This window comes from Xiphophorus couchianus, chromosome 12, assembly GCF_001444195.1.
Source record: "Xiphophorus couchianus chromosome 12, X_couchianus-1.0, whole genome shotgun sequence".
Classification (NCBI taxonomy): domain Eukaryota; kingdom Metazoa; phylum Chordata; class Actinopteri; order Cyprinodontiformes; family Poeciliidae; genus Xiphophorus; species Xiphophorus couchianus.
The window spans coordinates 29161969-29180764 of record NC_040239.1 but is presented as its reverse complement, the minus strand read 5'-3'; the positions used below and the strand labels follow the sequence as shown (position 1 = coordinate 29180764).

The 18796-nt window shown below is 39.8% G+C and overlaps 1 protein-coding gene across 1 annotated transcript; it reads left to right on the top strand.

Moving 5' to 3' along the window:
* The first annotated feature begins 1359 nt into the window (after positions 1–1359).
* Positions 1360–18429, top strand: vps37ba (VPS37B subunit of ESCRT-I a). Its single transcript, XM_028033320.1, has 4 exons — positions 1360–1556; positions 7050–7221; positions 14133–14215; positions 15340–18429. The coding sequence occupies exons 1-4, from the start codon at positions 1452–1454 to the stop codon at positions 15832–15834; spliced, it is 855 nt and encodes a 284-aa protein (XP_027889121.1). The 5' UTR covers positions 1360–1451; the 3' UTR covers positions 15835–18429.
* The last annotated feature ends 367 nt before the right edge of the window (positions 18430–18796 follow it).

Sequence of the window (18796 nt, the reverse complement as noted above, 5' to 3'; positions counted from 1 at the left end):
GGACACCTTCAAACTCATGTTAACTCTTCCTGCTTCGACCGACTGACGTTGGCCGGGGTCAAAGTTATCTTCGGGGTAAAAACTTCTGTATCTTTCACTTTGTTTGGTAGCGACTAGGAACTGAGGCACGCCACATAAGTCAGTCGGAGCCCAGTTGGGGCTTCAATGTTTTTTTGCACTATACATTGTTACATTTAGCTCACAATACTGTGCCTGGCCGCTCTCCGGCTCATTTCTTAAAACAACGCCGCCGGCCTGCGGTCTCAGGTCAGACGGTGCACACTGCACCGAGTTTGTCATCACATATGATTCAAGACAATTCCTGCAACACTTGACGAACATTCCCCTGCTGTCCACGTAGACATGCCACATAACTTCTTGAAAAATGTTACAATTCAGAAATTTGGTCGCAATTACAAGAAGATTGTTTGGATGGTGAGGGTTGGAAACCACAATATTATGCTGGGGGGGATTGCTTTACTGCTGGTGGTAATGGTTGGAATTTTAGACAAGAAATGCAAATCTATTCATCTCAAATCAACATCAAGACTATTGAAACTTAGAAACACACGGGTGCTCTAAGTAGGTCCATCAGACTTTAAAAACATTATTGATGGATTATCTGTCTAAAATATAAGCGGATTGGCTTGAAGAGGACTGGTCAAACATCCAGTCAAAAATAATGGCAGACTTGTGAATTTCTTCTAAAAAGTGTTCGGGAGTTCAGTGGTGCTGTTTGTCTAACCTTTTTTTTTTTAAATTAGTGTGTAATATATGCTTAAAGTTACCAAATTCTTGGGTTTTCAAAAATAATTGAAGATGTATGTTGCATAAGCCTTCCACCCTGAAAAAAACAGAACATTGAAATGTATTAAAAGCACAAAATCAGAATGCCGCGGGCTGCCTTGCAGCAAGAAGGTCCTGGGTTCGATTCCCGGCCGGGGTCTTTCTGCATGGAGTTTGCATGTTCTCCCTGTGCATGCGTGGGTTCTCTCCGGCTTCCTCCCACAGTCCAAAAACATGACTGTCAGGTCAATTGGTTTCTCTAAATTCTCCCTAGGTGTGAGTGTGTGTGTGCATGGTTGTTTGTCCTGTATGTCTCTGTGTTGCCCTGCGACAGACTGGCGACCTGTCCGGGGTGTACCCCGCCTCTCGCCCGGAACGTAGCTGGAGATAGGCACCAGCAACCCTCCCGACCCCATTAGGGACAAGGGTGAACAGAAAATGGATGGATGGATGGAATCAGAATGCCATTCATTCATTCATTCTTCGCTGCTCGGGAAGTTTCAGGCTTTGCTCTCAGTCCGGTTGTTCCTCGTTTTTCTGAGCACACGTGAAGGCATCACGGGGCCTGTACTCTACTTCCTGTTAAGGAAGCGCAGTCAGCTGTCACAATCTGAGCGAGGCGAGAAGAGGGAGCACAGGCGAGAAGAAACACAACAAGAGCCAAAATGTCCAGCTTTTCCACCAAGTTCGGCGGCTACACGATGACTCGGCTTAATGAATTTCTAGAGGACGACGAAAAACTCTTAAAAATGGTCCAGGAGACGGATGAGGTTAGTTAAAACCACTCGTTGTTGCAATGTTAGCTCTTCATTCCTTTTTTTCTCTCGGTCACAGTTTTTTTTCCTCCTCCTTCCTGTCGAGCCTTTGTTGTGCTTTTCCCGACATAGGCTCGGTACAGTGACGGAAATGGCTTGAAATTACAGTTTGAGTCCAAGTATAAATATGTAACTAGTGTAAAAAAAAAAAAAAGGTCTACAGAGTTAAGAAAAAAAACAAGGGTAGTGAAATTGTTACCCTTGGTGCTGACTGAGGGAAGCATTGTTTAAGTTTTAACAGTGATCATTCACAGTTTGCCTCAAACAACATTCCTCTCACTGAGCACAGCTTCCCGAGAAGCCATGTAATGTTTATGAGAAATTATTTTTCTCTTAGTAAATGGTCAGGCCAGTTCGCGTTTAATCACGTTAAAAGGATAGCATGGCTTCGAAGTAGTGTCAGCTACATGTCGTCGTGATTAACTTGGGTCACACATGAGCCAATCAGAGGCGGCTTGATTCGTGCAGGTACACCGATACTGTGGGGAAACACGACTGATCAGCCTTTAATCCGTCTCTGCGGCGCGTCAGGACTGGACGGCCTCACAACACAAACTGACTCTCGTCGTTTAAAGAAAAATAAAACTCAAAATCTACTTTTGCTGTTCGATAAGCGGACAGCGGAGCATGGTCGACTCCCTTCACTGCTTATTGTTCACACAGAAACAAAGGGCCAAAATCCACTAAACGGATACAAACAAGCGATCATTTGAATGTAACTGGATGAAATGTGTAATTGTTTAAAAATGTGGAATGCATAATTCAAGCTGGAATTGATCAGGAAATGAATACCAACATTTTTATTTCTATGTTTAAGATGTTTTACATATTCTATGTGCAGCTCAAGTGCTGCGGTCCATCATATTTATCTCACTTATTAGTAGTGAGATAAGTATATATATATTTTTAAATAATGCAAATCTAAATATTTAAATCAATACAACAATATAAAACAAGATACTTGGAATATATTGTGCAGACCCAGTAGTGAGTAAAGTTAAGATTACAGAGCCTGTAGTTTAACTCTCTCTGTTGGCCTGAAGCTACATGTAGCAGTGCTGACCAACCAATCAGTTCAGGTTTAAATGACCTCCTGGCCTACTGCAGGCTTAAGTCATTATGAGATTCTTGCAGTGTGATAACTGAGAAAATCGCAATATTTATGAAAAATTTGAAAGCGAAAAGTAGCTAACGTTACCCAACTGCTTTTAAAATGAAAAAACTAAGGTTTGCGATAAATTGACAGGTACGTGCATGAAGAACTTTAAACCAAACGAGGAGAAAAAGTGTTAAGACCATAAATCTCGACAAGAGTATATTCCCCATATTTAAATGGACCGTTGCACAGAAACCGAAGAGCATTATATTTAAAAATTTTATATTTGCATAATGTGACTGCACATTTTTAACATTAATTTCAACCTGTATTTATTTAACGAAGGATTTCTTATATCCACATGGCTTAATATTTTAAATATCTGTATATTTTCCTTGTATTTGTTTCTAATTGTCTCTAAATGAGCCTTTATTATTTATTTAGCACGTTTATTTAGCGACATTCACCTCCAGATTATGGCTCTTTATACAGCTATTTAGTTCATACCTGAACTCTGAAATCAGATGCTCTCATTTATGGTCTACTTCCTAGTATCAACAGCCTCGCCTTGTTTTTTCCATCCACAAAGCCGTTACCAGCTGGAGTCACCGGGAAGGTTTACCCTCAGGCAGATATTTACTGTAATAAAAGGAGGAGTTTATTTATTTTTAGTTTAGCTTTGTCACATTTGTGCATCTTAGTGTTCCGTCTGGTTTCCTAAATGGTTCGATTCCGTCTTGGGCTTTACCATCAGCCTGAGCGGAGGCTGCTGGTGTTTCACAAAACCTTATGACAGTGCCTCCAACTCTTGTTGGGTCTACCAGTGAAGCCTAAACATGTCCACCCCCCAAACTTCTCCCCCACTCACTGCCCCCTCAGACTTCACCAAACGCACATCGTCAGGGCACAGGAATTTGACTCGTCTGTTGTCATGGCGCTCGGGGTTTCTCCCTGGCACTGTTAACTTGATCTTACTTTGCAGTGATGGTGGTGGCTTGCCGTCAGAAAACATGCTAATGGATTCCGCTCCTTTAGCTGCTTGTAGAACTGATGGAGCTTATAGGATCACAGCATGGTGCGTCTTCTTTTAGAAACACCAGTGAACGCTGTTTTTATCAATTTTCTCCCCCGTCGCTCCTGCTGCTTAACATCCACACCCAACACGTTTGTCGCCATAGTTTTGTTTTCCTCATCCCACAGGTTGCAGGTGAGGTGAGGGCGGGGGGGGGGCGACTGTTCTGTGCAGTGACGCATCACCTGTTGACTCAGGTTAGTTTATACGATCATGGAAGAGGATTAGCGAGGTGCCTGAGTCAAAGGTGGAGCTGTCCGGGAACAGGATGGAATCTTACCGGCATTCCGGATCAGAACAAAGACGCCGGGTGTCAAAAGGCAACCACAGAAACCTGAGATCGGTGGGAAGTAGAGTCTAAAGTGCGGCGGTCATAAACTGAACTCAAACATCGTCAGACTCCAGCATTTGCTCCCCTTTGAATAATGCAAATCAACATCTTGTGAATTTGTTTAGCTTCAATGTAGCTTTATTTTATTTTTTTAATATATGTGTATTGCACAACTCTGCTTTGCAGTTAGTGCATAAGTTTCAGGTACAGTGTGCCGCTTCTTCTGGAGGTGAACTTTGACTGGCTGACACATATTAAGCTGTAAAACTTGGTCATGTAAGCCTCATTTATTTGCTCTAGTTCCAGTTAAAGTTTGTGTATTAATCTTTACAACATCACCCAGGCTGTCTTAAACACCACAGTTTTACAATATATTCCCCAAATATTAACATAATACTTTTTTCCATCATCTAATCACTTCTATTAATTTAAATTATAAAAGTAAACTGCTGATATAACTCAGCAGTGATTATTTACAGCAGATTGTTTAGCGCTGGGACATTGCAGATGGTCAGCTGTACTTTTCATAAAGTTAGGGGCGCCACTGTTGGACAACTAGTTTATTTCTGAGACAATTTGATTTGTTTGGGCTTCACACTTCATAACTTTGGTTTCTCAGTTCGGTTTGTACTGAAGCATTTTTATTTGGCGGTGTGTGTGGTCGTACAGAAGGAAGGAAGACAGAAACCAAATGTGGGTGTCGTTTGGAAATAAAGATCCTAAAAACTAAATATTATTCCAGAATGCTCTAGGAACGGGTGCGTGGGTCGTTTTTTGGAAAATGGATAACACATCTCTGGGACTGACTACTGTGAAACACAATAAACGATAATAGAGCTAAGCTTTGTAACGCTAACCAACCAATAGGCAGAAGCTGAATCCCTAAGACTTCAGCTTCTGTCGGAGCATGTCACGTCAGCGCTCCAATCAGAATATTCTGATGGGATTCAGTTCTTTCGGAATGAACTTGTTAACCGAACGGCGGGCATGTACACACTTGTTGTGTTTGTGTCATTCAGAAAGTGGTAAACTGACATGACTGTGCTCGACGCTAACGTATGAAGCTGGTGCGTGTAAACACACGACAATCGGGTGAATTCGTTTTGTTCCCAAGTTTTTTCTTCTTTATTATGATCAAGGATTGCCGTGCATGTAAACTTTGCTGTTGTGGTGGCTTTGCTTTTGCGGTGCTGATAGTTTGGAAACGTTCTCGCCCTCCTGTCTGCCATATTGTTGCCATAGTGTCACCCTAACATACGCTGAACATCAGCAACACACTCTTACCCAACCGCTCACAAGTGGAGCTCTGTGGTCGATACAGGAAAGTGCTCCGAATAGTTGTACTTTATAGACGGTAAGAAACCTTACAGAAAATTTCCCCCTGCAAACAATCACAGACAGAGCAACCTCAACGCTCCAGATGGCTTAAAGATTTTTTTTTTCAATTGCCACTCATTGTACAGCGAGAAAGAGAAGGAGTTGCCTCAGGATGTGCTGGGGCAAAGTTAGAAAATCATTTTGAGCTGCTTTTCCTGCATGACAGCCTCAGAAGGCTTCGCAAGGGCCGAGGTGTCGCTTTATATAACAGATTTCCTACTCGGTCCCAGTTATATTTGTCCATCTGACGTGCTGAGTGGATGTGTGAAATGAGTCATTTGATAAGAAGCGTGATAGTTTTTTTTTTTTAATCTGTTATCACTGTTTCTTTGCCAAATTTGTCTTGATAGTTTCAGTTTAAATTCACATTAAACCAAAGTGCTCAATTCATCAGCACATTAAGACAGAGTAGGACTTTCTGGAGAACCTTTATCAGAGTGTAGGCACCATTCAGGAAGCAGGGTGCTAATACATTGTGATTGAGTTGAGAATTTAATATCTGGGTCATAATAACAATAAAGAAGTTGAAAAGCATCGACCCTGAAGCTGTTTTCATGGTAGTTCCGTCTTTGAGACCCTTGACCCTGTGGAAGTGTTGCACTTGCTGCCTTTCCATTCCAAATGTGCGCAAATATAAATATAAAAACTTGTATTAAAGAGAAAAAAAGTGGTTCCATTGGCAGATTATTTCACTTATAACAAGACATTTTTCCCATGTTGTGGGTGAGATGATCTGCTAGTGGAACTAGTGTATTTTCATCAACGTTAATAAATTATTGATTTTAACACACAAACAAAAGTTATTGACCCCTGTAGGGTCAATAACTGGCTTTTCTGCACCATTCATGACTTTCTTTCCAAAAATGCATTTTCAGTTTTTGAACTGGTCAAACATGCTGTCAGGGTTTGTTTAATTAAAAAAAAAACAAACAAACAAAAAAACAGAAATGTGTGTGAATGGGGATTGCAAAAGAAATAAAGTATTCAATTTCATGCATTGTAATAGATATTACAAATCCAGCATTAACGATCACACATACTGCAAAAAGATTTTAGTCCCAACTAGAAGCAAAGTTAAAGAAAAAAAAAGACTCTACGGAGGTAAATCAAGTATAGATCAATGGAAGCCAAACCCGAACTCAAACTTTGTGTGTGATCGTTCAGTGCCTTTTTGTTTGGGTGCGTTTTTATTTTGGATGTTTAAAAAATCTTCCAGTTGCAGTGTGAAGCATTCTGTACAAAATTAAAGTGTATTGGTCTTTGAGAAGGCAAACTTCCATTATTATGCCATCATCTTCATATTTGTTGAAAATGATCTCAAAGGGACAATATCATCGTTTATCACAATCATTTCTGGGCCAATTTATTGTCCAGCAAAATGTGTTGTTGTTGTGACAGTTCGACTTGTTCTCCTTTGGTAGGAAAAAAAACCCCCAAAAAACATTCATGTTGCTTCATTCATTCTCGTTTTGGGGCTTTCATTATGTGTGAGGCCAGTATTAGTCGATGCCAATCGGCATCGGTCACCTCTGTATCCAGGTAATCCTCTGACGTGTTTGGTGTCTGTTGCAGGTGCAGGAGGTCCAGCAGAACAAGGAGAAGACCCTGGCCAATAACCGAACCCTGGCCGAACAGAACCTGACCCTGCAGCCCCAGCTGGAGCACAAGAAGGAGCAGCTCACTAAGAGCTACAGTTGCCTTCAGGAGAGCTTTGAGTCCTATCAGCTCCGCAAGTCCAGGCTAGGTATGGTAGCCGCATGCACAGAAAATACTGGGAACCCATTCTTTATTGATTGGTTTTATACCGGGGACTTGAATTTTTAATGCCACTCGCTTCTTTAGACATTTGAACACACTCACAAATGAAGTCATAGGAAACTGATACTTCAACGATGCATTAAAGCAGCATGGCTTTAGCTTTTATTCCCATCTTTCTCGTCCATGTAGTGTCATGGACTGGGTTTAGAAACACAGTGCAGTCTGTTCCAATCCTCTGGGTTTATCGGGACTATTGGATCAATGTTCTTTTGAAAGGAAAAAACCTTATCCAACTGTAGAGCAGAAGCTTCAACTGCACTTTAGAGAGACTTACACTCAGTTTTCTAAGTGCTTAATCAGTTATTTTAAGTAAAGTTTGATGTTTGTTTAAATGTGGATTATAATCTATGGTATCAGGAGCTAAATCAACCAATGTCTGCCAGTTGGATTTTCCAATTATAAAACTCAAAGCTTGTGCTGTGGTGAAAAGTTTTCTGCTTGTTGTCAATATACTGCTTGACCCACTTCATCCTGAAAAGTGTCAATAAAAACAGCCAGAGTGCTGATCTTGAAGCATGCCAATCATCTCCTTCAGCCATTAAAATTAAAAAATAGATGTTTAATCCATGTGTGAATGTTTCAAACATTCTACATTTCAAACTCCAGCACGTTCCATTCAGAGAAATATTGCGAACTCAAAAAGATCAAATAAAACAACAAACTCCGTTTAGTTTTCTTGTTACCGTATATTATTTTCTAATCCCTCATGCTCTATCCTGGCCTCAGTGAATCACAGACATGTCCCAACTTGTTGTTGACGAAACAGTTTCATGTTAAATGGCCTTCCTCTGTATTCTGTCTTACACTCCTTAGTGATACTAGAAATGGCTAGCATTAGCTGTGTTTCCATTACAAATGTGCACAAAACATCACCAGTATTCCGCTAATGTCGAAAACTGCCACAGTTTTGCAATTGCGGTGTTTCCATTGAATAAGAAACAAAATTAAGAATCGTATGTGAATACGTTTGTTCACGCGATAAGTCATTAAGAAACGCGCTACACTATCATTCTCCTACCACTTCCTGTTTCTTGCTTGTCATTTCCATCAGTAGAATCATCCAGTTGTTGATCATGTGACTCCTGTGGTGCGAAAAAAGTGTTTCCATTGCACTTTTTTGAAATACACTGATTTTTATGCAGCTGAAAAGCCACTTCATCCTTCTGCAAAAACATTTTATTAATAAAATTGTTTTTTTCAAAATTGGCATGTTTCCATTAAGCAAATTAATTTTCATACCTCTAATTTGCACAATCTTAAGGACAATGGAAACGCAGCCTTGGATTCTCCCCACAATAACAACTTATTCCAGGCAATGTTATGATGTTTTGTTACAGTCCATTAGCCAAATAGGAAACGGGCTGATGAAGCTAAAAACCCAGATGTTTCTGGTCAAAAACAACTTTTTTGACTCATTTCCACTGGTTTCACTTATATTTATAATATTTATCACAAGACACTGATGTCAGAATTGGATTCAATTTCAGGTATAATTCATTTACAAACATAAAGACCTCTAAGCCAGCAGAGTGACTGGCAAACCTCTGTCATGTCTGTTGGCTTCACTCATTTAGTTAATACCTTGAAACTGCAGTGAATTGTCGGTGAAGTAGGAATGCAGATAAAAATATTACCACTGTTATCAAACCAGTTGTCAAAAAAACTGATCATGAAAGTTTCAGGTTTTTCTAGTTGGGGCAACATACGATTAAAGAATCAGCCAATTAAAATCGATATTTTTTCTCTCTGTTCTCTAATTACTCATTTAAAGACGATGCTTGTGTTCGCCGCTTCAGTAAGACGTGGCATGACGTCATCCTCAGTTGTTCTTTAAAAGGGAACTTTTCATAAACGGTAGGTGAACCCAGAAGAACTTCAGTTCTTTTCTTCGTATTTATTTTGTTGACATTTCTCATAACTCGGAACCTGTTTAACCAGTTCCCTCATTTCCTATTCGAGCCTCCTGCAGCCACATGAGTTCTGGTCAATCTGAGTGCTGCTCTGATTCAGAGATCAGATCAGCAAACTGGTGACAAACTTCATTGTTTTTCACCAGAGTTGGTGACAGTTTCAGCAAATATGTAAAAAAAGATCCATATTTTTGATAAAAGTTGCATTCTTCAGCTTTAAGCCATCAAACCTTTTGAAACCTTACTGAAGTCTGTAATAGAATTTCTAGTTTGTGTATATAAATGTGACAGCCATTTTAACCGTCTTGAGCATTTCTTTATTATTATTATTTTTTTAATCTTTCAAAGCTGGTGGTCTACATTTTTAATAGACTAATGCAGCACTGTTTCTGTCTGATGACAGCAAGTGATGGCTTTCATAAAATGTAGGTTACCTACTGTCCCTCTGCCCTTCCCCCTCCCTCCGTCCCACCCACCTCCTGCTGGGCAATAGCCGTCCTAGTTGTGGATTTGCTGTTGAGCAGCTGTGGATAGAACTGAAGGAAAGTAGCTGTTTGACCCAGAAAAGCGTCCAGCGTACAGTACAGTAGCCGGTTGTGTTGCTGTTTGCATACAGTCGGGCGTTTGGCTTCGCCTCTTTCTGTCCTGCTGTCAAAGACCTTTCCACCCTTCAGTGTCCTGTAGCATTCCCCTCAGTCTACCATTGTCCTCCCAGCCAGGCTTTGTGGGGGGATGGAGGGGCTGCCAGCCTGGAGACTTGGAAAAAGTGGAGAAAAGGGAGTGGGAGACTTCTTCTGAGTTGAGCCAAAAACCCCCTGTTTAATGTGGAGTCACGTCAAAAATGTCCCTTTTGTAATCTCCAAGCTAGACTTTCTTTTTTTTTTTTGTCTTTGTTCAGACAAAAGTTTGTTCTCTGGACAATAAAAGAATGGTGGCTACCTCTTAAAAGCTTCAACCTGTAGGAAGAAAGCATGGCGTTCTTGACGGTGACAGTTCATAGAGTAAAATGCAGAGGAAGTCTGGATTGTTCCTGGTTTCCTACTTTAAAAAACTGTTTCCTTCCTCATATTTGAAAGCCAACCGGTAAGCAGTTTGTGTTTTGTTGTAACATAGCACATGGCTGGCTGTGCTCCTGCTTTAACGTGAAGTTAATGAGTAATGCTCGGCTTCTCCTCTATTTTCCACCACCGATCTTGTGATCTTGCGAAGTCACTGTGCGAGCCAGTTCTGCAGGCTTATTAACCTGCGGGTGACGCATTCGGCTACGCCGCTACTTCATTGTTTGTCTTTTACAGGTGGAACACCATGTTATTTCTATATTTAGAAATAAACAGAGCTCAGTTCAGCCAGATTGAACACGCTTGGTCCTCCACTGTGTCGATACGGTTCAGAAAACAGGCTTGTTCAAGTAAATTGTGTCTGAGGAGGATTCTACCATTTTTTTGTTTGTTTTGGAGCACTTGACCAGTAGTTTATGATTTGTACTTTTTTCTTAAATTAGTAAATTTGCTAAGATGTAGTGACACCTGTTGGCATGAATTGTGCATGCAGCTGGCAGCTTATGTAACACACAAAATTCCTGGTTGGATAGGAAGGGATTCATTGGTTGGCCAGTTGAGCCTTTTATTTCACCAGGAAAAACATTGAGGACAATTTCTTATTTATATTGTTTGCCTGACAGTGCAGAAACACTTAAAAGGAGAGAGGACTAAAAAAACTATTTCTACAAGAGATGTTGTTGACCCGAATGCCGCAAATTCGTCCCAATCCTGAACTTCATTTATTTATTAGTATTTCTACTACATTTTTATATTTATTGAAATAGATTTATTTATTTATTTGCACTCCATTTGAGAGTTTCTATTTTCTTAAATGTTATTCTCCTCCTTTGCACAGTGACATTAAAAGGAATTCTGATTCTGACAATATTTACATGGATCCAAAGAGCAATGTGTTGATTTAGCAGAATGACTACAATACGCCTTAAATGATCCTTTAGGTTTGGGTTTTCACTGCTGTAATATTCAAAAGGGAAAGGTAGACTTTAGAATAAATGAATTCATTTTTGATCTAAAGTAAATTTTGGAATGAATATATTTTTGATTTATTGGCTATATTGGTTTTAAAAAAAATTACCATTAAAGTACTTTCACAAATGTTAGAAATCCCCCAGAAATTAGACATTGAAAAGCTGAATAAACTTCATTTGTAATACTTAGCTTTGTTCGCACTAGAGATGCGGCAATCAGAATTTTGTTGCCGATTTTTAGTCTTTACATTTTGTAAAACATCGACCTTAAAAGAACAGTTTTTCTGTTTTAGATATAAGAAGTCTTCCTGTCTTATTTGATTAGTTATATTAGTATCTCACCCTGTGGTGAGGGGGCAGGCACCGCAAAACATTTTAGCTGACCTTTTAGAGTTGACATTTTATGCTGGCCACAAACAGAAGTTTTTGATGCACATTCTCCAGATCTTTGCCTTATTAATGATTCTTTAATTCCATTTTCCAAATCCAACACGTGTCAAAACAAACACAGGTCAAAATTAACAAGGGAAAAAGATAAAGTAACTTTGCAGTGCTGCATTGTCTTGCTCCACCTATCAACCTCATATCTAGACAGGTCACAGAAAATACATGGTCTTTTTAAATAGCTCCTTACATCTCCGCTTCCATCTATTGTGATAATTTTTTTCTTTCCTCTCTTTATTAGCTGAACTCTATGACTTCTAGTATTTTGGGTAACATTATTTGTGTCCAGTGATGACAGCTGCTGCTGTGAGACTCTGCCCAACTGGCTAAACATAACATTTTATTTAAGGATTCGGTTGTAAATGGCTTGTTTTTTTTGTTTTTTTTCCATTTCCACTTATTGTTTTGGTTGTTGTTTTTATTTTGCATGTTTAAAATGTCTTCCGGTTCTGTGGCGAGTTCTTTATAAAATGTAAGTTTATTGGTCTTTGAGAGGGCAAACCTGGGCTATGCCACTATCAATATATTAGTTGAAAATGGTCTCCAAACAACAATATTATCATTTATCACAATCCTTTCTGGGACAATTGACAGGCCTACTTACAACCACAGAGTATTTAATTGGACGGATCAACACAAAATGGGTTAATCATTGTAATTTGGATTTGTTATATTTTTGTCATTGTAACATTACCGGCATCAAGACGTCTTGGTTGTATTTTTTTTTTTGTTGTTTGTTTTTCTAGTTCAATCAATCAATCAAATTTTATTTGTATAGCACATTTCAGCAGCAAAGCATTTCAAAGTGAGCGCAAAGTTGAGAGCAAAAGGAATATATTACAATTTGACAGTATTTTAGTCTCCTCTGAACCAGTGTGTCCTCTTCTGCATTCAAAAGTCTGGATGAGTTTTATGAAAGTGATGTTCACATCAACATTTGTGGCATAATATATGGTGCATCTCCTGTATTATTCAATGTTATTAACAAAATCAAGCTTTGTCTGGCTCTCGTGCACAAATGGATCAGACTGCATGCATGTTGCCTCGATTTGCAGGCCTTGATAGTCAGAATAGCACATCAGGTTTGACTAGAGCCTAGTGTATAATTAGAGATCCACTATAGAGAGGCTCAGTCTTGTTGGAATGTCTGCAAGTTCACTGCTCTGCTGTGGAGATCACTAATTATTACTGTCTCATTGGTGTTTGTGTGTGTGTGTGTGTGTGTGTGTGTGTGCTATTGAAGCCTCTACTTACACTCCTGTTTTCAGAAACAACACAACTGTGACACCAACAGAGATTCACTCGACTTTAAGTCGCAGCAAACAGAAAGGCATCATGACTGGTTGGTCTCTGGACCATGATTTGTTAACACCAATTCAATTCATAAAGTAAAAACATTCTCAGCACTGCTCTTATTGTTTTGGAAACAACTTGGTATTGAGGAATTGTACCGTATTTGGTCCACTGTGTGGAATTGCTCTACGGCGTGTGCAAACGCTAAATAAGAACACTGTGACTGGAATGGGGCGTTTACTAAAGGTGTGGACTTGAGCTATGGGACCTGGAATCAAGTCAGACTCCAGGAACAAATTTAATGACTTTCACACTTGATTAAAATCACAAAAAATAATTTGGACTTTACTTGGTCTTTCACCTGATTAACATGGAGATCATTTGTTTTGTATAGAAACCTGTTTCATTTTTTCCCCCCCTCAAGTTCCATTCCTCTTGTGTCGTTGTTCTGGCAAACAAACATTTTAAAAAATGATTAATAAATCTCCTAATAATTTTGTCATTAAGTGAAATTTTGTCAATAGATTAGTTTCAGACAGGAGATTAAAAGCTTAGGACTTGGACTCGACTCGGGGCTCGCATGTCTTGACTTTTGACTCGACTTTGAACTTTGATGCATTGTGACTTCACTTGAGACTTGGCTGAAAAAACTGCAAAACATGACTTGTTTTCACTTAAGCTATATACACGTTATCACAATAAAACCCATCAAGCGTTCATTAAACCTGTGGTATGTAACTTTAATAAATTATTTTTTTTACATTTATCACTATGTCTGACAGTGTATCATGAGACATTAGAGTCTGAAATAAATCCAGCTCCTTATGGTCCTACTGCAATCTGCAGAAAGCCCCCATTCATTTAGAAACAACCAATCAGAGACAGGAAGAGGGACTGGGCGCGGTCAATCATCCTTGTGTATATGCAGATGGCAATAGGACTGTAGAGAGAAGGCAGAAGAGCTTTTTTTCCTACTCTCAGAATAATATACTGTCAGGACATGGTGACAGTTCTAACAAAAATATATATAAAAAAACAGTTTATAAAAGATACCGCCTGCAGCTTTAGTTAAACATGTGACTGCCTGTAGGCATTTGTTCGTTTTGCTCCTCCCCATAATCCTTATATTTCTGTTTTTGTTTGTTCTCTCTCGTTTAACAGACCACAAGTCAGGAGCCACCTCCCTGGACATTCTGCTGGCCCTGCTGCAGGCAGAGGGAGCCAAAATAGAAGAAGAGACAGAGGTAAGCATTCTGCTGCTCCCTCCATGGATGACGTCATCCATCCCGAGTCGGTGATTCACATGCATTCCTCTCTGCTCGTTTCTCTTTTCTCTGCCTTGAACATTTTCATTGTTCAAATCTAAAAGCCTGGATGGGCAGCAGTGAGCCTTGACTAACTCAAGAATCACACTTTAGTCTGCTGCAGTAACACTTCTGCAGTTCCTGTTCAAAACCTCCCGCTGCTGTGAAGTTGACTACTTGGAAATGTGAATTGTGTTTTCGTTAACAGTTGAGAATTTCAACCCACTACTCTGCAAAAACACAAAATCGTACCGAGTAATTTTGGCCTAGTTCCTAATGCAAACGTAGTACAGTTGAAATAAGACAAAACTAACTTGCAAGATATAAGAGCATGTTTTAATTCAATAATTCCTTTGTATAGATGAAAAAGTACTAGCTCCATCATCGGATAATTTAATTTATAGCAAGACGTTTCCCATGTTACAAGCAAAATATTCTGCCAGTGGAACTAGTACTTTTTATAAATATTAAGGAATTACTGACTTAAAAGTAGCTCCTATTTCATGTTGAAAAATTACTTTGTTTTTCTCTCGTTTAAAGTTTACTAAGATATTTGGACTAGCAACAAGACCAAAAACACTTGTTAAGATTTTGTGTTTTTGCAGTGTGCATGTCATCTGCTATAGACTAAAGCCTTTGGAGAGTAAGGTTTACAATGAGGTTGCTAGTTTCTAAATGTTTAAGCAGTTTAAGGGCATGAAAACAAACAGCCACCTAGTGGCAGAGAACTGTAAGTGCATATTAACTCAGTTATCATTTCAACAGGATGTAACTGTGTGATTACCTTTTTTTTAAAAAGTGCTCCACCTTTGCCATGTATGAAATCAACCTTTATATAACTTACTGAAACTATCATCCTGCTTTTATTTGTTTTAAAGGATTCGATGAAATCTATCCTTTTGTTGTCACTGTTGGCAGATTGGGTGTTTTGAAAACCGGGTTTTTTAAGTGTTGTTTGAGGTCATCACTTAGGCACTTAACCATAAGTCGCCTAACAATTTATTGGTGTGTAAATCCATTTGTGACTGCAAAACATTGAGTTCATTTACCATTTGTGTCTGCAGAACATGGCCGACTCTTTCCTGGACGGCGACATGACCCTGGACGCCTTTGTCGATTCCTACCAGAACAAAAGGAAGCTGGCCCACCTGAGACGGGTGAAGATTGAGAAGCTGCAGGAGATGGTGCAGAAGGGCCAGCACCTCCTCTCACAGGCTGCTGCCGTCCCCTCCTCCCGACTTCAGGACGTGCCCGCTGTGTCGTCCCTCCTCGCCGACGGCAACAGCAGCAACTCCTCTCCGGTTGCCCAGCCCAGAAGGAAACCTCCCGCCCCTCCATCCCAGCCCCCTCCCGTTCTAAGCCCAACTCCAACCACTACCCCCCAGTCTCCTTTCTTCTGCCCGCCATCGCAGTACCCACCCATCCCTCCCAGAACAGGGCAGTCCTTCCCCAGCGTCTCTACCGGATACCCCAGCCCCTATATCTCTCAGTACCCTCCTGCTCTGCCTCAGAGGCCCCCGCCTCGTTTGGCCCCGCAGCCTGGGTTCATCATTCAATAAGCTCAAATTAAAAAGAAAAAACAACAACATCCCTTTAGAGGTTCTAGTGTTTATTACAAACATTTAACAACTGGAACTCCTTCAGAGAACAATGTTTCTTATGTCATCCGCCTTCTCGGATTACGCCCCAAACTCAACACCAGAAAGGCAGATGCACACGAGTTGGTCTGGGTGCGTTCATATAAGGCATATCTCCTATAACCTCTGTGGATTACTACTCGCTCGCATCAGCAGCACTCCCATCAAAAGTTCAGAAACAAACAAATAAAAAAAAAAGAACTGTTGGGACCGTCTCAGGTCTCTCTCAGCAGAGAAAAGGGAGCCGACTAACATCGTCCTTGCAGTCGATAAGCCGAGACTTGATGATCAGCGCTCTGCGTCTCCAGTGCTCCACCCCCTCCTACAAACATGTTCCGTTTATGGAACACTAAACTTTTTTTTTTTCAGAAAACTATTTAAAACTCATCATCTCCATCACAGCATGCTAATTTACCTGTATATGCAAGCCAGGAGAGACCCAGATTACTGTGCAGTTCTCATGAAAATATAATTTTCCAGAATATATTCAGGCAAAAACTGCGTCTATGCTGTGATTTTTTTTTTTTCTCTCTTTTAAAATATATTAAAAAAAATTAAAAGGTACATAGGAATATTTAAATTTGAGCATCATCTGTAGAGTTAAGACTAATGGAGTTATGATAACAATAGTCAGGATATACTGATTAACATGTAAAGGAGGGATTAGGTCGGGGCTTCTCCAGTTTGCGGATGCATCTAGGCAGGGAGCCCGGCCCCCTGCCTGGTCCGTTTCCGGGCGGGCGAGGGCCGAATGGGGACCAGCGGCTGAAAGCGAAGGACTTCTGAACAGCCATACAATACGCTGCAGGAGTGTGTTGTACCTTACGGGCTCCAGTCGTACTACAACACTCCATCTATGATGTCTGTTTTTGTTTTACTGGCGTCATTAGGAACTCAATGGGGAAACGATGCCAACGGTTCTTTGGACACTGAGCACCAAAGAGTTCCAGTTTTTTTGTTTTATTTTTTTGTTGGTAGTTATTGTCCATTGTTCCCAGCATATCTGTTTGTGAGGCTTTAACACTCTTTTTGTAGTCATGCAACAGCCAGAAGACCTTAAGAAGAGCAACCTGGCTTTGGGAGGAATTCTCATTTCTGCTGAAACTATTATTATTTTTCCCCCACCAACCCGACTGCTGTTCGCTGTGCACTGTTGACGAGCCACGAGTGCCTACACTTGAAAGTGACATTGTGCTGATTACTTTACGCAACTACGCTCAGCTGTAATCGTTGGAATCATCCTCCTTCCCCGCTCTTGAGATTGGCACCTGCTACTGTACTTTCTTTTTTTTTTTTTTTCTCCATCTACCAGTACATTTAAGAAAAGTTTTTAAGTCTGAGAAACTTCCCCAGTAGCAGAAAAACAGTACTTAAAGGAATGGTTTGAGATTTTGGAAGTGAGTTTTGGTTTAAAGTTTATTAGCATCTAATTTCTTACTGGCAGTAGTTAACTCTTTTGGTTAGTCGGAACATAGTAGTGGCTTAAATGATCTTTTGCTTATTCATTTTTACACTCATTTCTTTTGGGTAGGTGCAATTTTTTCACTTCCTGATGCGATACCAATATTGAGGCTTTAGGTATTAGCCAATACGATATTTACCCAGTACGATATTGGCATTAATCATATGTACTTTTAATACTTATTTTGTAGAGTGTTATTTTGTAGAAATATTAGAAGAGGCTTGATCAAGTGATACTTGAGGGGGGGAGGGGAGTCAAAAACAATCAGTATAAGAACAATTATTATTAACCAATGGGTCTGTGTGAGGGATACAAGTGCTGCTGGATAGAAATGCTGGGCCAGACTAAATGCTGGAGCGCAGTGCGGGAGTAGAGGTTTTATATCAGAGATCTTAGATGCAGGCTGATATAATCTGATACTTTTTGGCTGATATGGAATCGATATCGGATCGGGACACCCCTTCCCTGTTCGGACCAATAGCTGCAGTGCTTCTTAGACTGGAGGAGTTTTAAGATGTAAATCTGCCTCTGTTTGATTTACCATAAGTGAAGATGCCACGAGAGTTAGACTGCTACCACAGCTAAACTTCAAAAATTCCAAACTGTTCCTTTAAAACATGCCAAAAAGACAAGAGACAGCTTCCCAGGCTAAGTGCCAAGCGGTGCTAGTACTTGTCTTCCATTGTCTGAAGTGAAGCCACATTTATTTGCATGTGGGTTCTTTTGTTTTGTTTATTTAACTAATATTGAGAAAAGAACAGGCCTTTAAAGTGATTCTTGTCAGAGAATTTGAATCAGGTAAAACTTAAGAAATTTGAGAACACCAGGATTAAAAAAAAATATATATTTTTTTGCATGGAATGTTTTTGTTTGGACGACTCCTTTTAAATACTTGCTGCTTTTTCTTTGAACAGATCCGTTGCATCAGTGGGTGGTTTTAAATGTGCTTGGTGATAATTTCAGTGTAATGTTGTAGTTATTTACGTTTAATGAATGTTTAAGTGGAATTTAATGCTATTTTTGAGTTCAATAAATCATAAAAAATTTTTCTATCAGTTTTTCCCGCAGTGTTTTTTTTTTTTTACATTTTTATTATTATTTATTTGAACAATTCTGGATGACTTGTGACTTAATGATGACTTTTTTTTTTGTGGCAGGAGCACCAGTCCAACACTTCCCAACCTGTGCAGCTTGTCAATAATTGCCTTTAATTTGGGATCGGATAGAAGATGTAACCAAGTCTCTGAGAACGGGTATTTAAGAAATAAACACAGATTCACTGATATTGAATTTGTGTTTGATATGCAGCATATCAAACATGTTGCATGGTGTTTGGTGTTTTGTGCAACAAACACCAAAAGAAAAAAAAAAAAAAAAACTATACAAAACCTGAATTTCATAAATATTTACACAGACCATCAC

What these genes read in the sequence shown, in the direction of transcription:
- vps37ba (XM_028033320.1), top strand. Translation starts at nt 1,452, where the DNA reads ATGTCCAGCTTTTCCACCAAGTTCGGCGGCTACACGATGACTCGGCTT. An exon ending in GCTCCGCAAGTCCAGGCTAG is followed by an intron (nt 7,222 to 14,132) that starts GTATGGTAGCCG and finishes CTCGTTTAACAG; the next exon opens with ACCACAAGTCAGGAGCCACC. An exon ending in AAATAGAAGAAGAGACAGAG is followed by an intron (nt 14,216 to 15,339) that starts GTAAGCATTCTG and finishes TTGTGTCTGCAG; the next exon opens with AACATGGCCGACTCTTTCCT.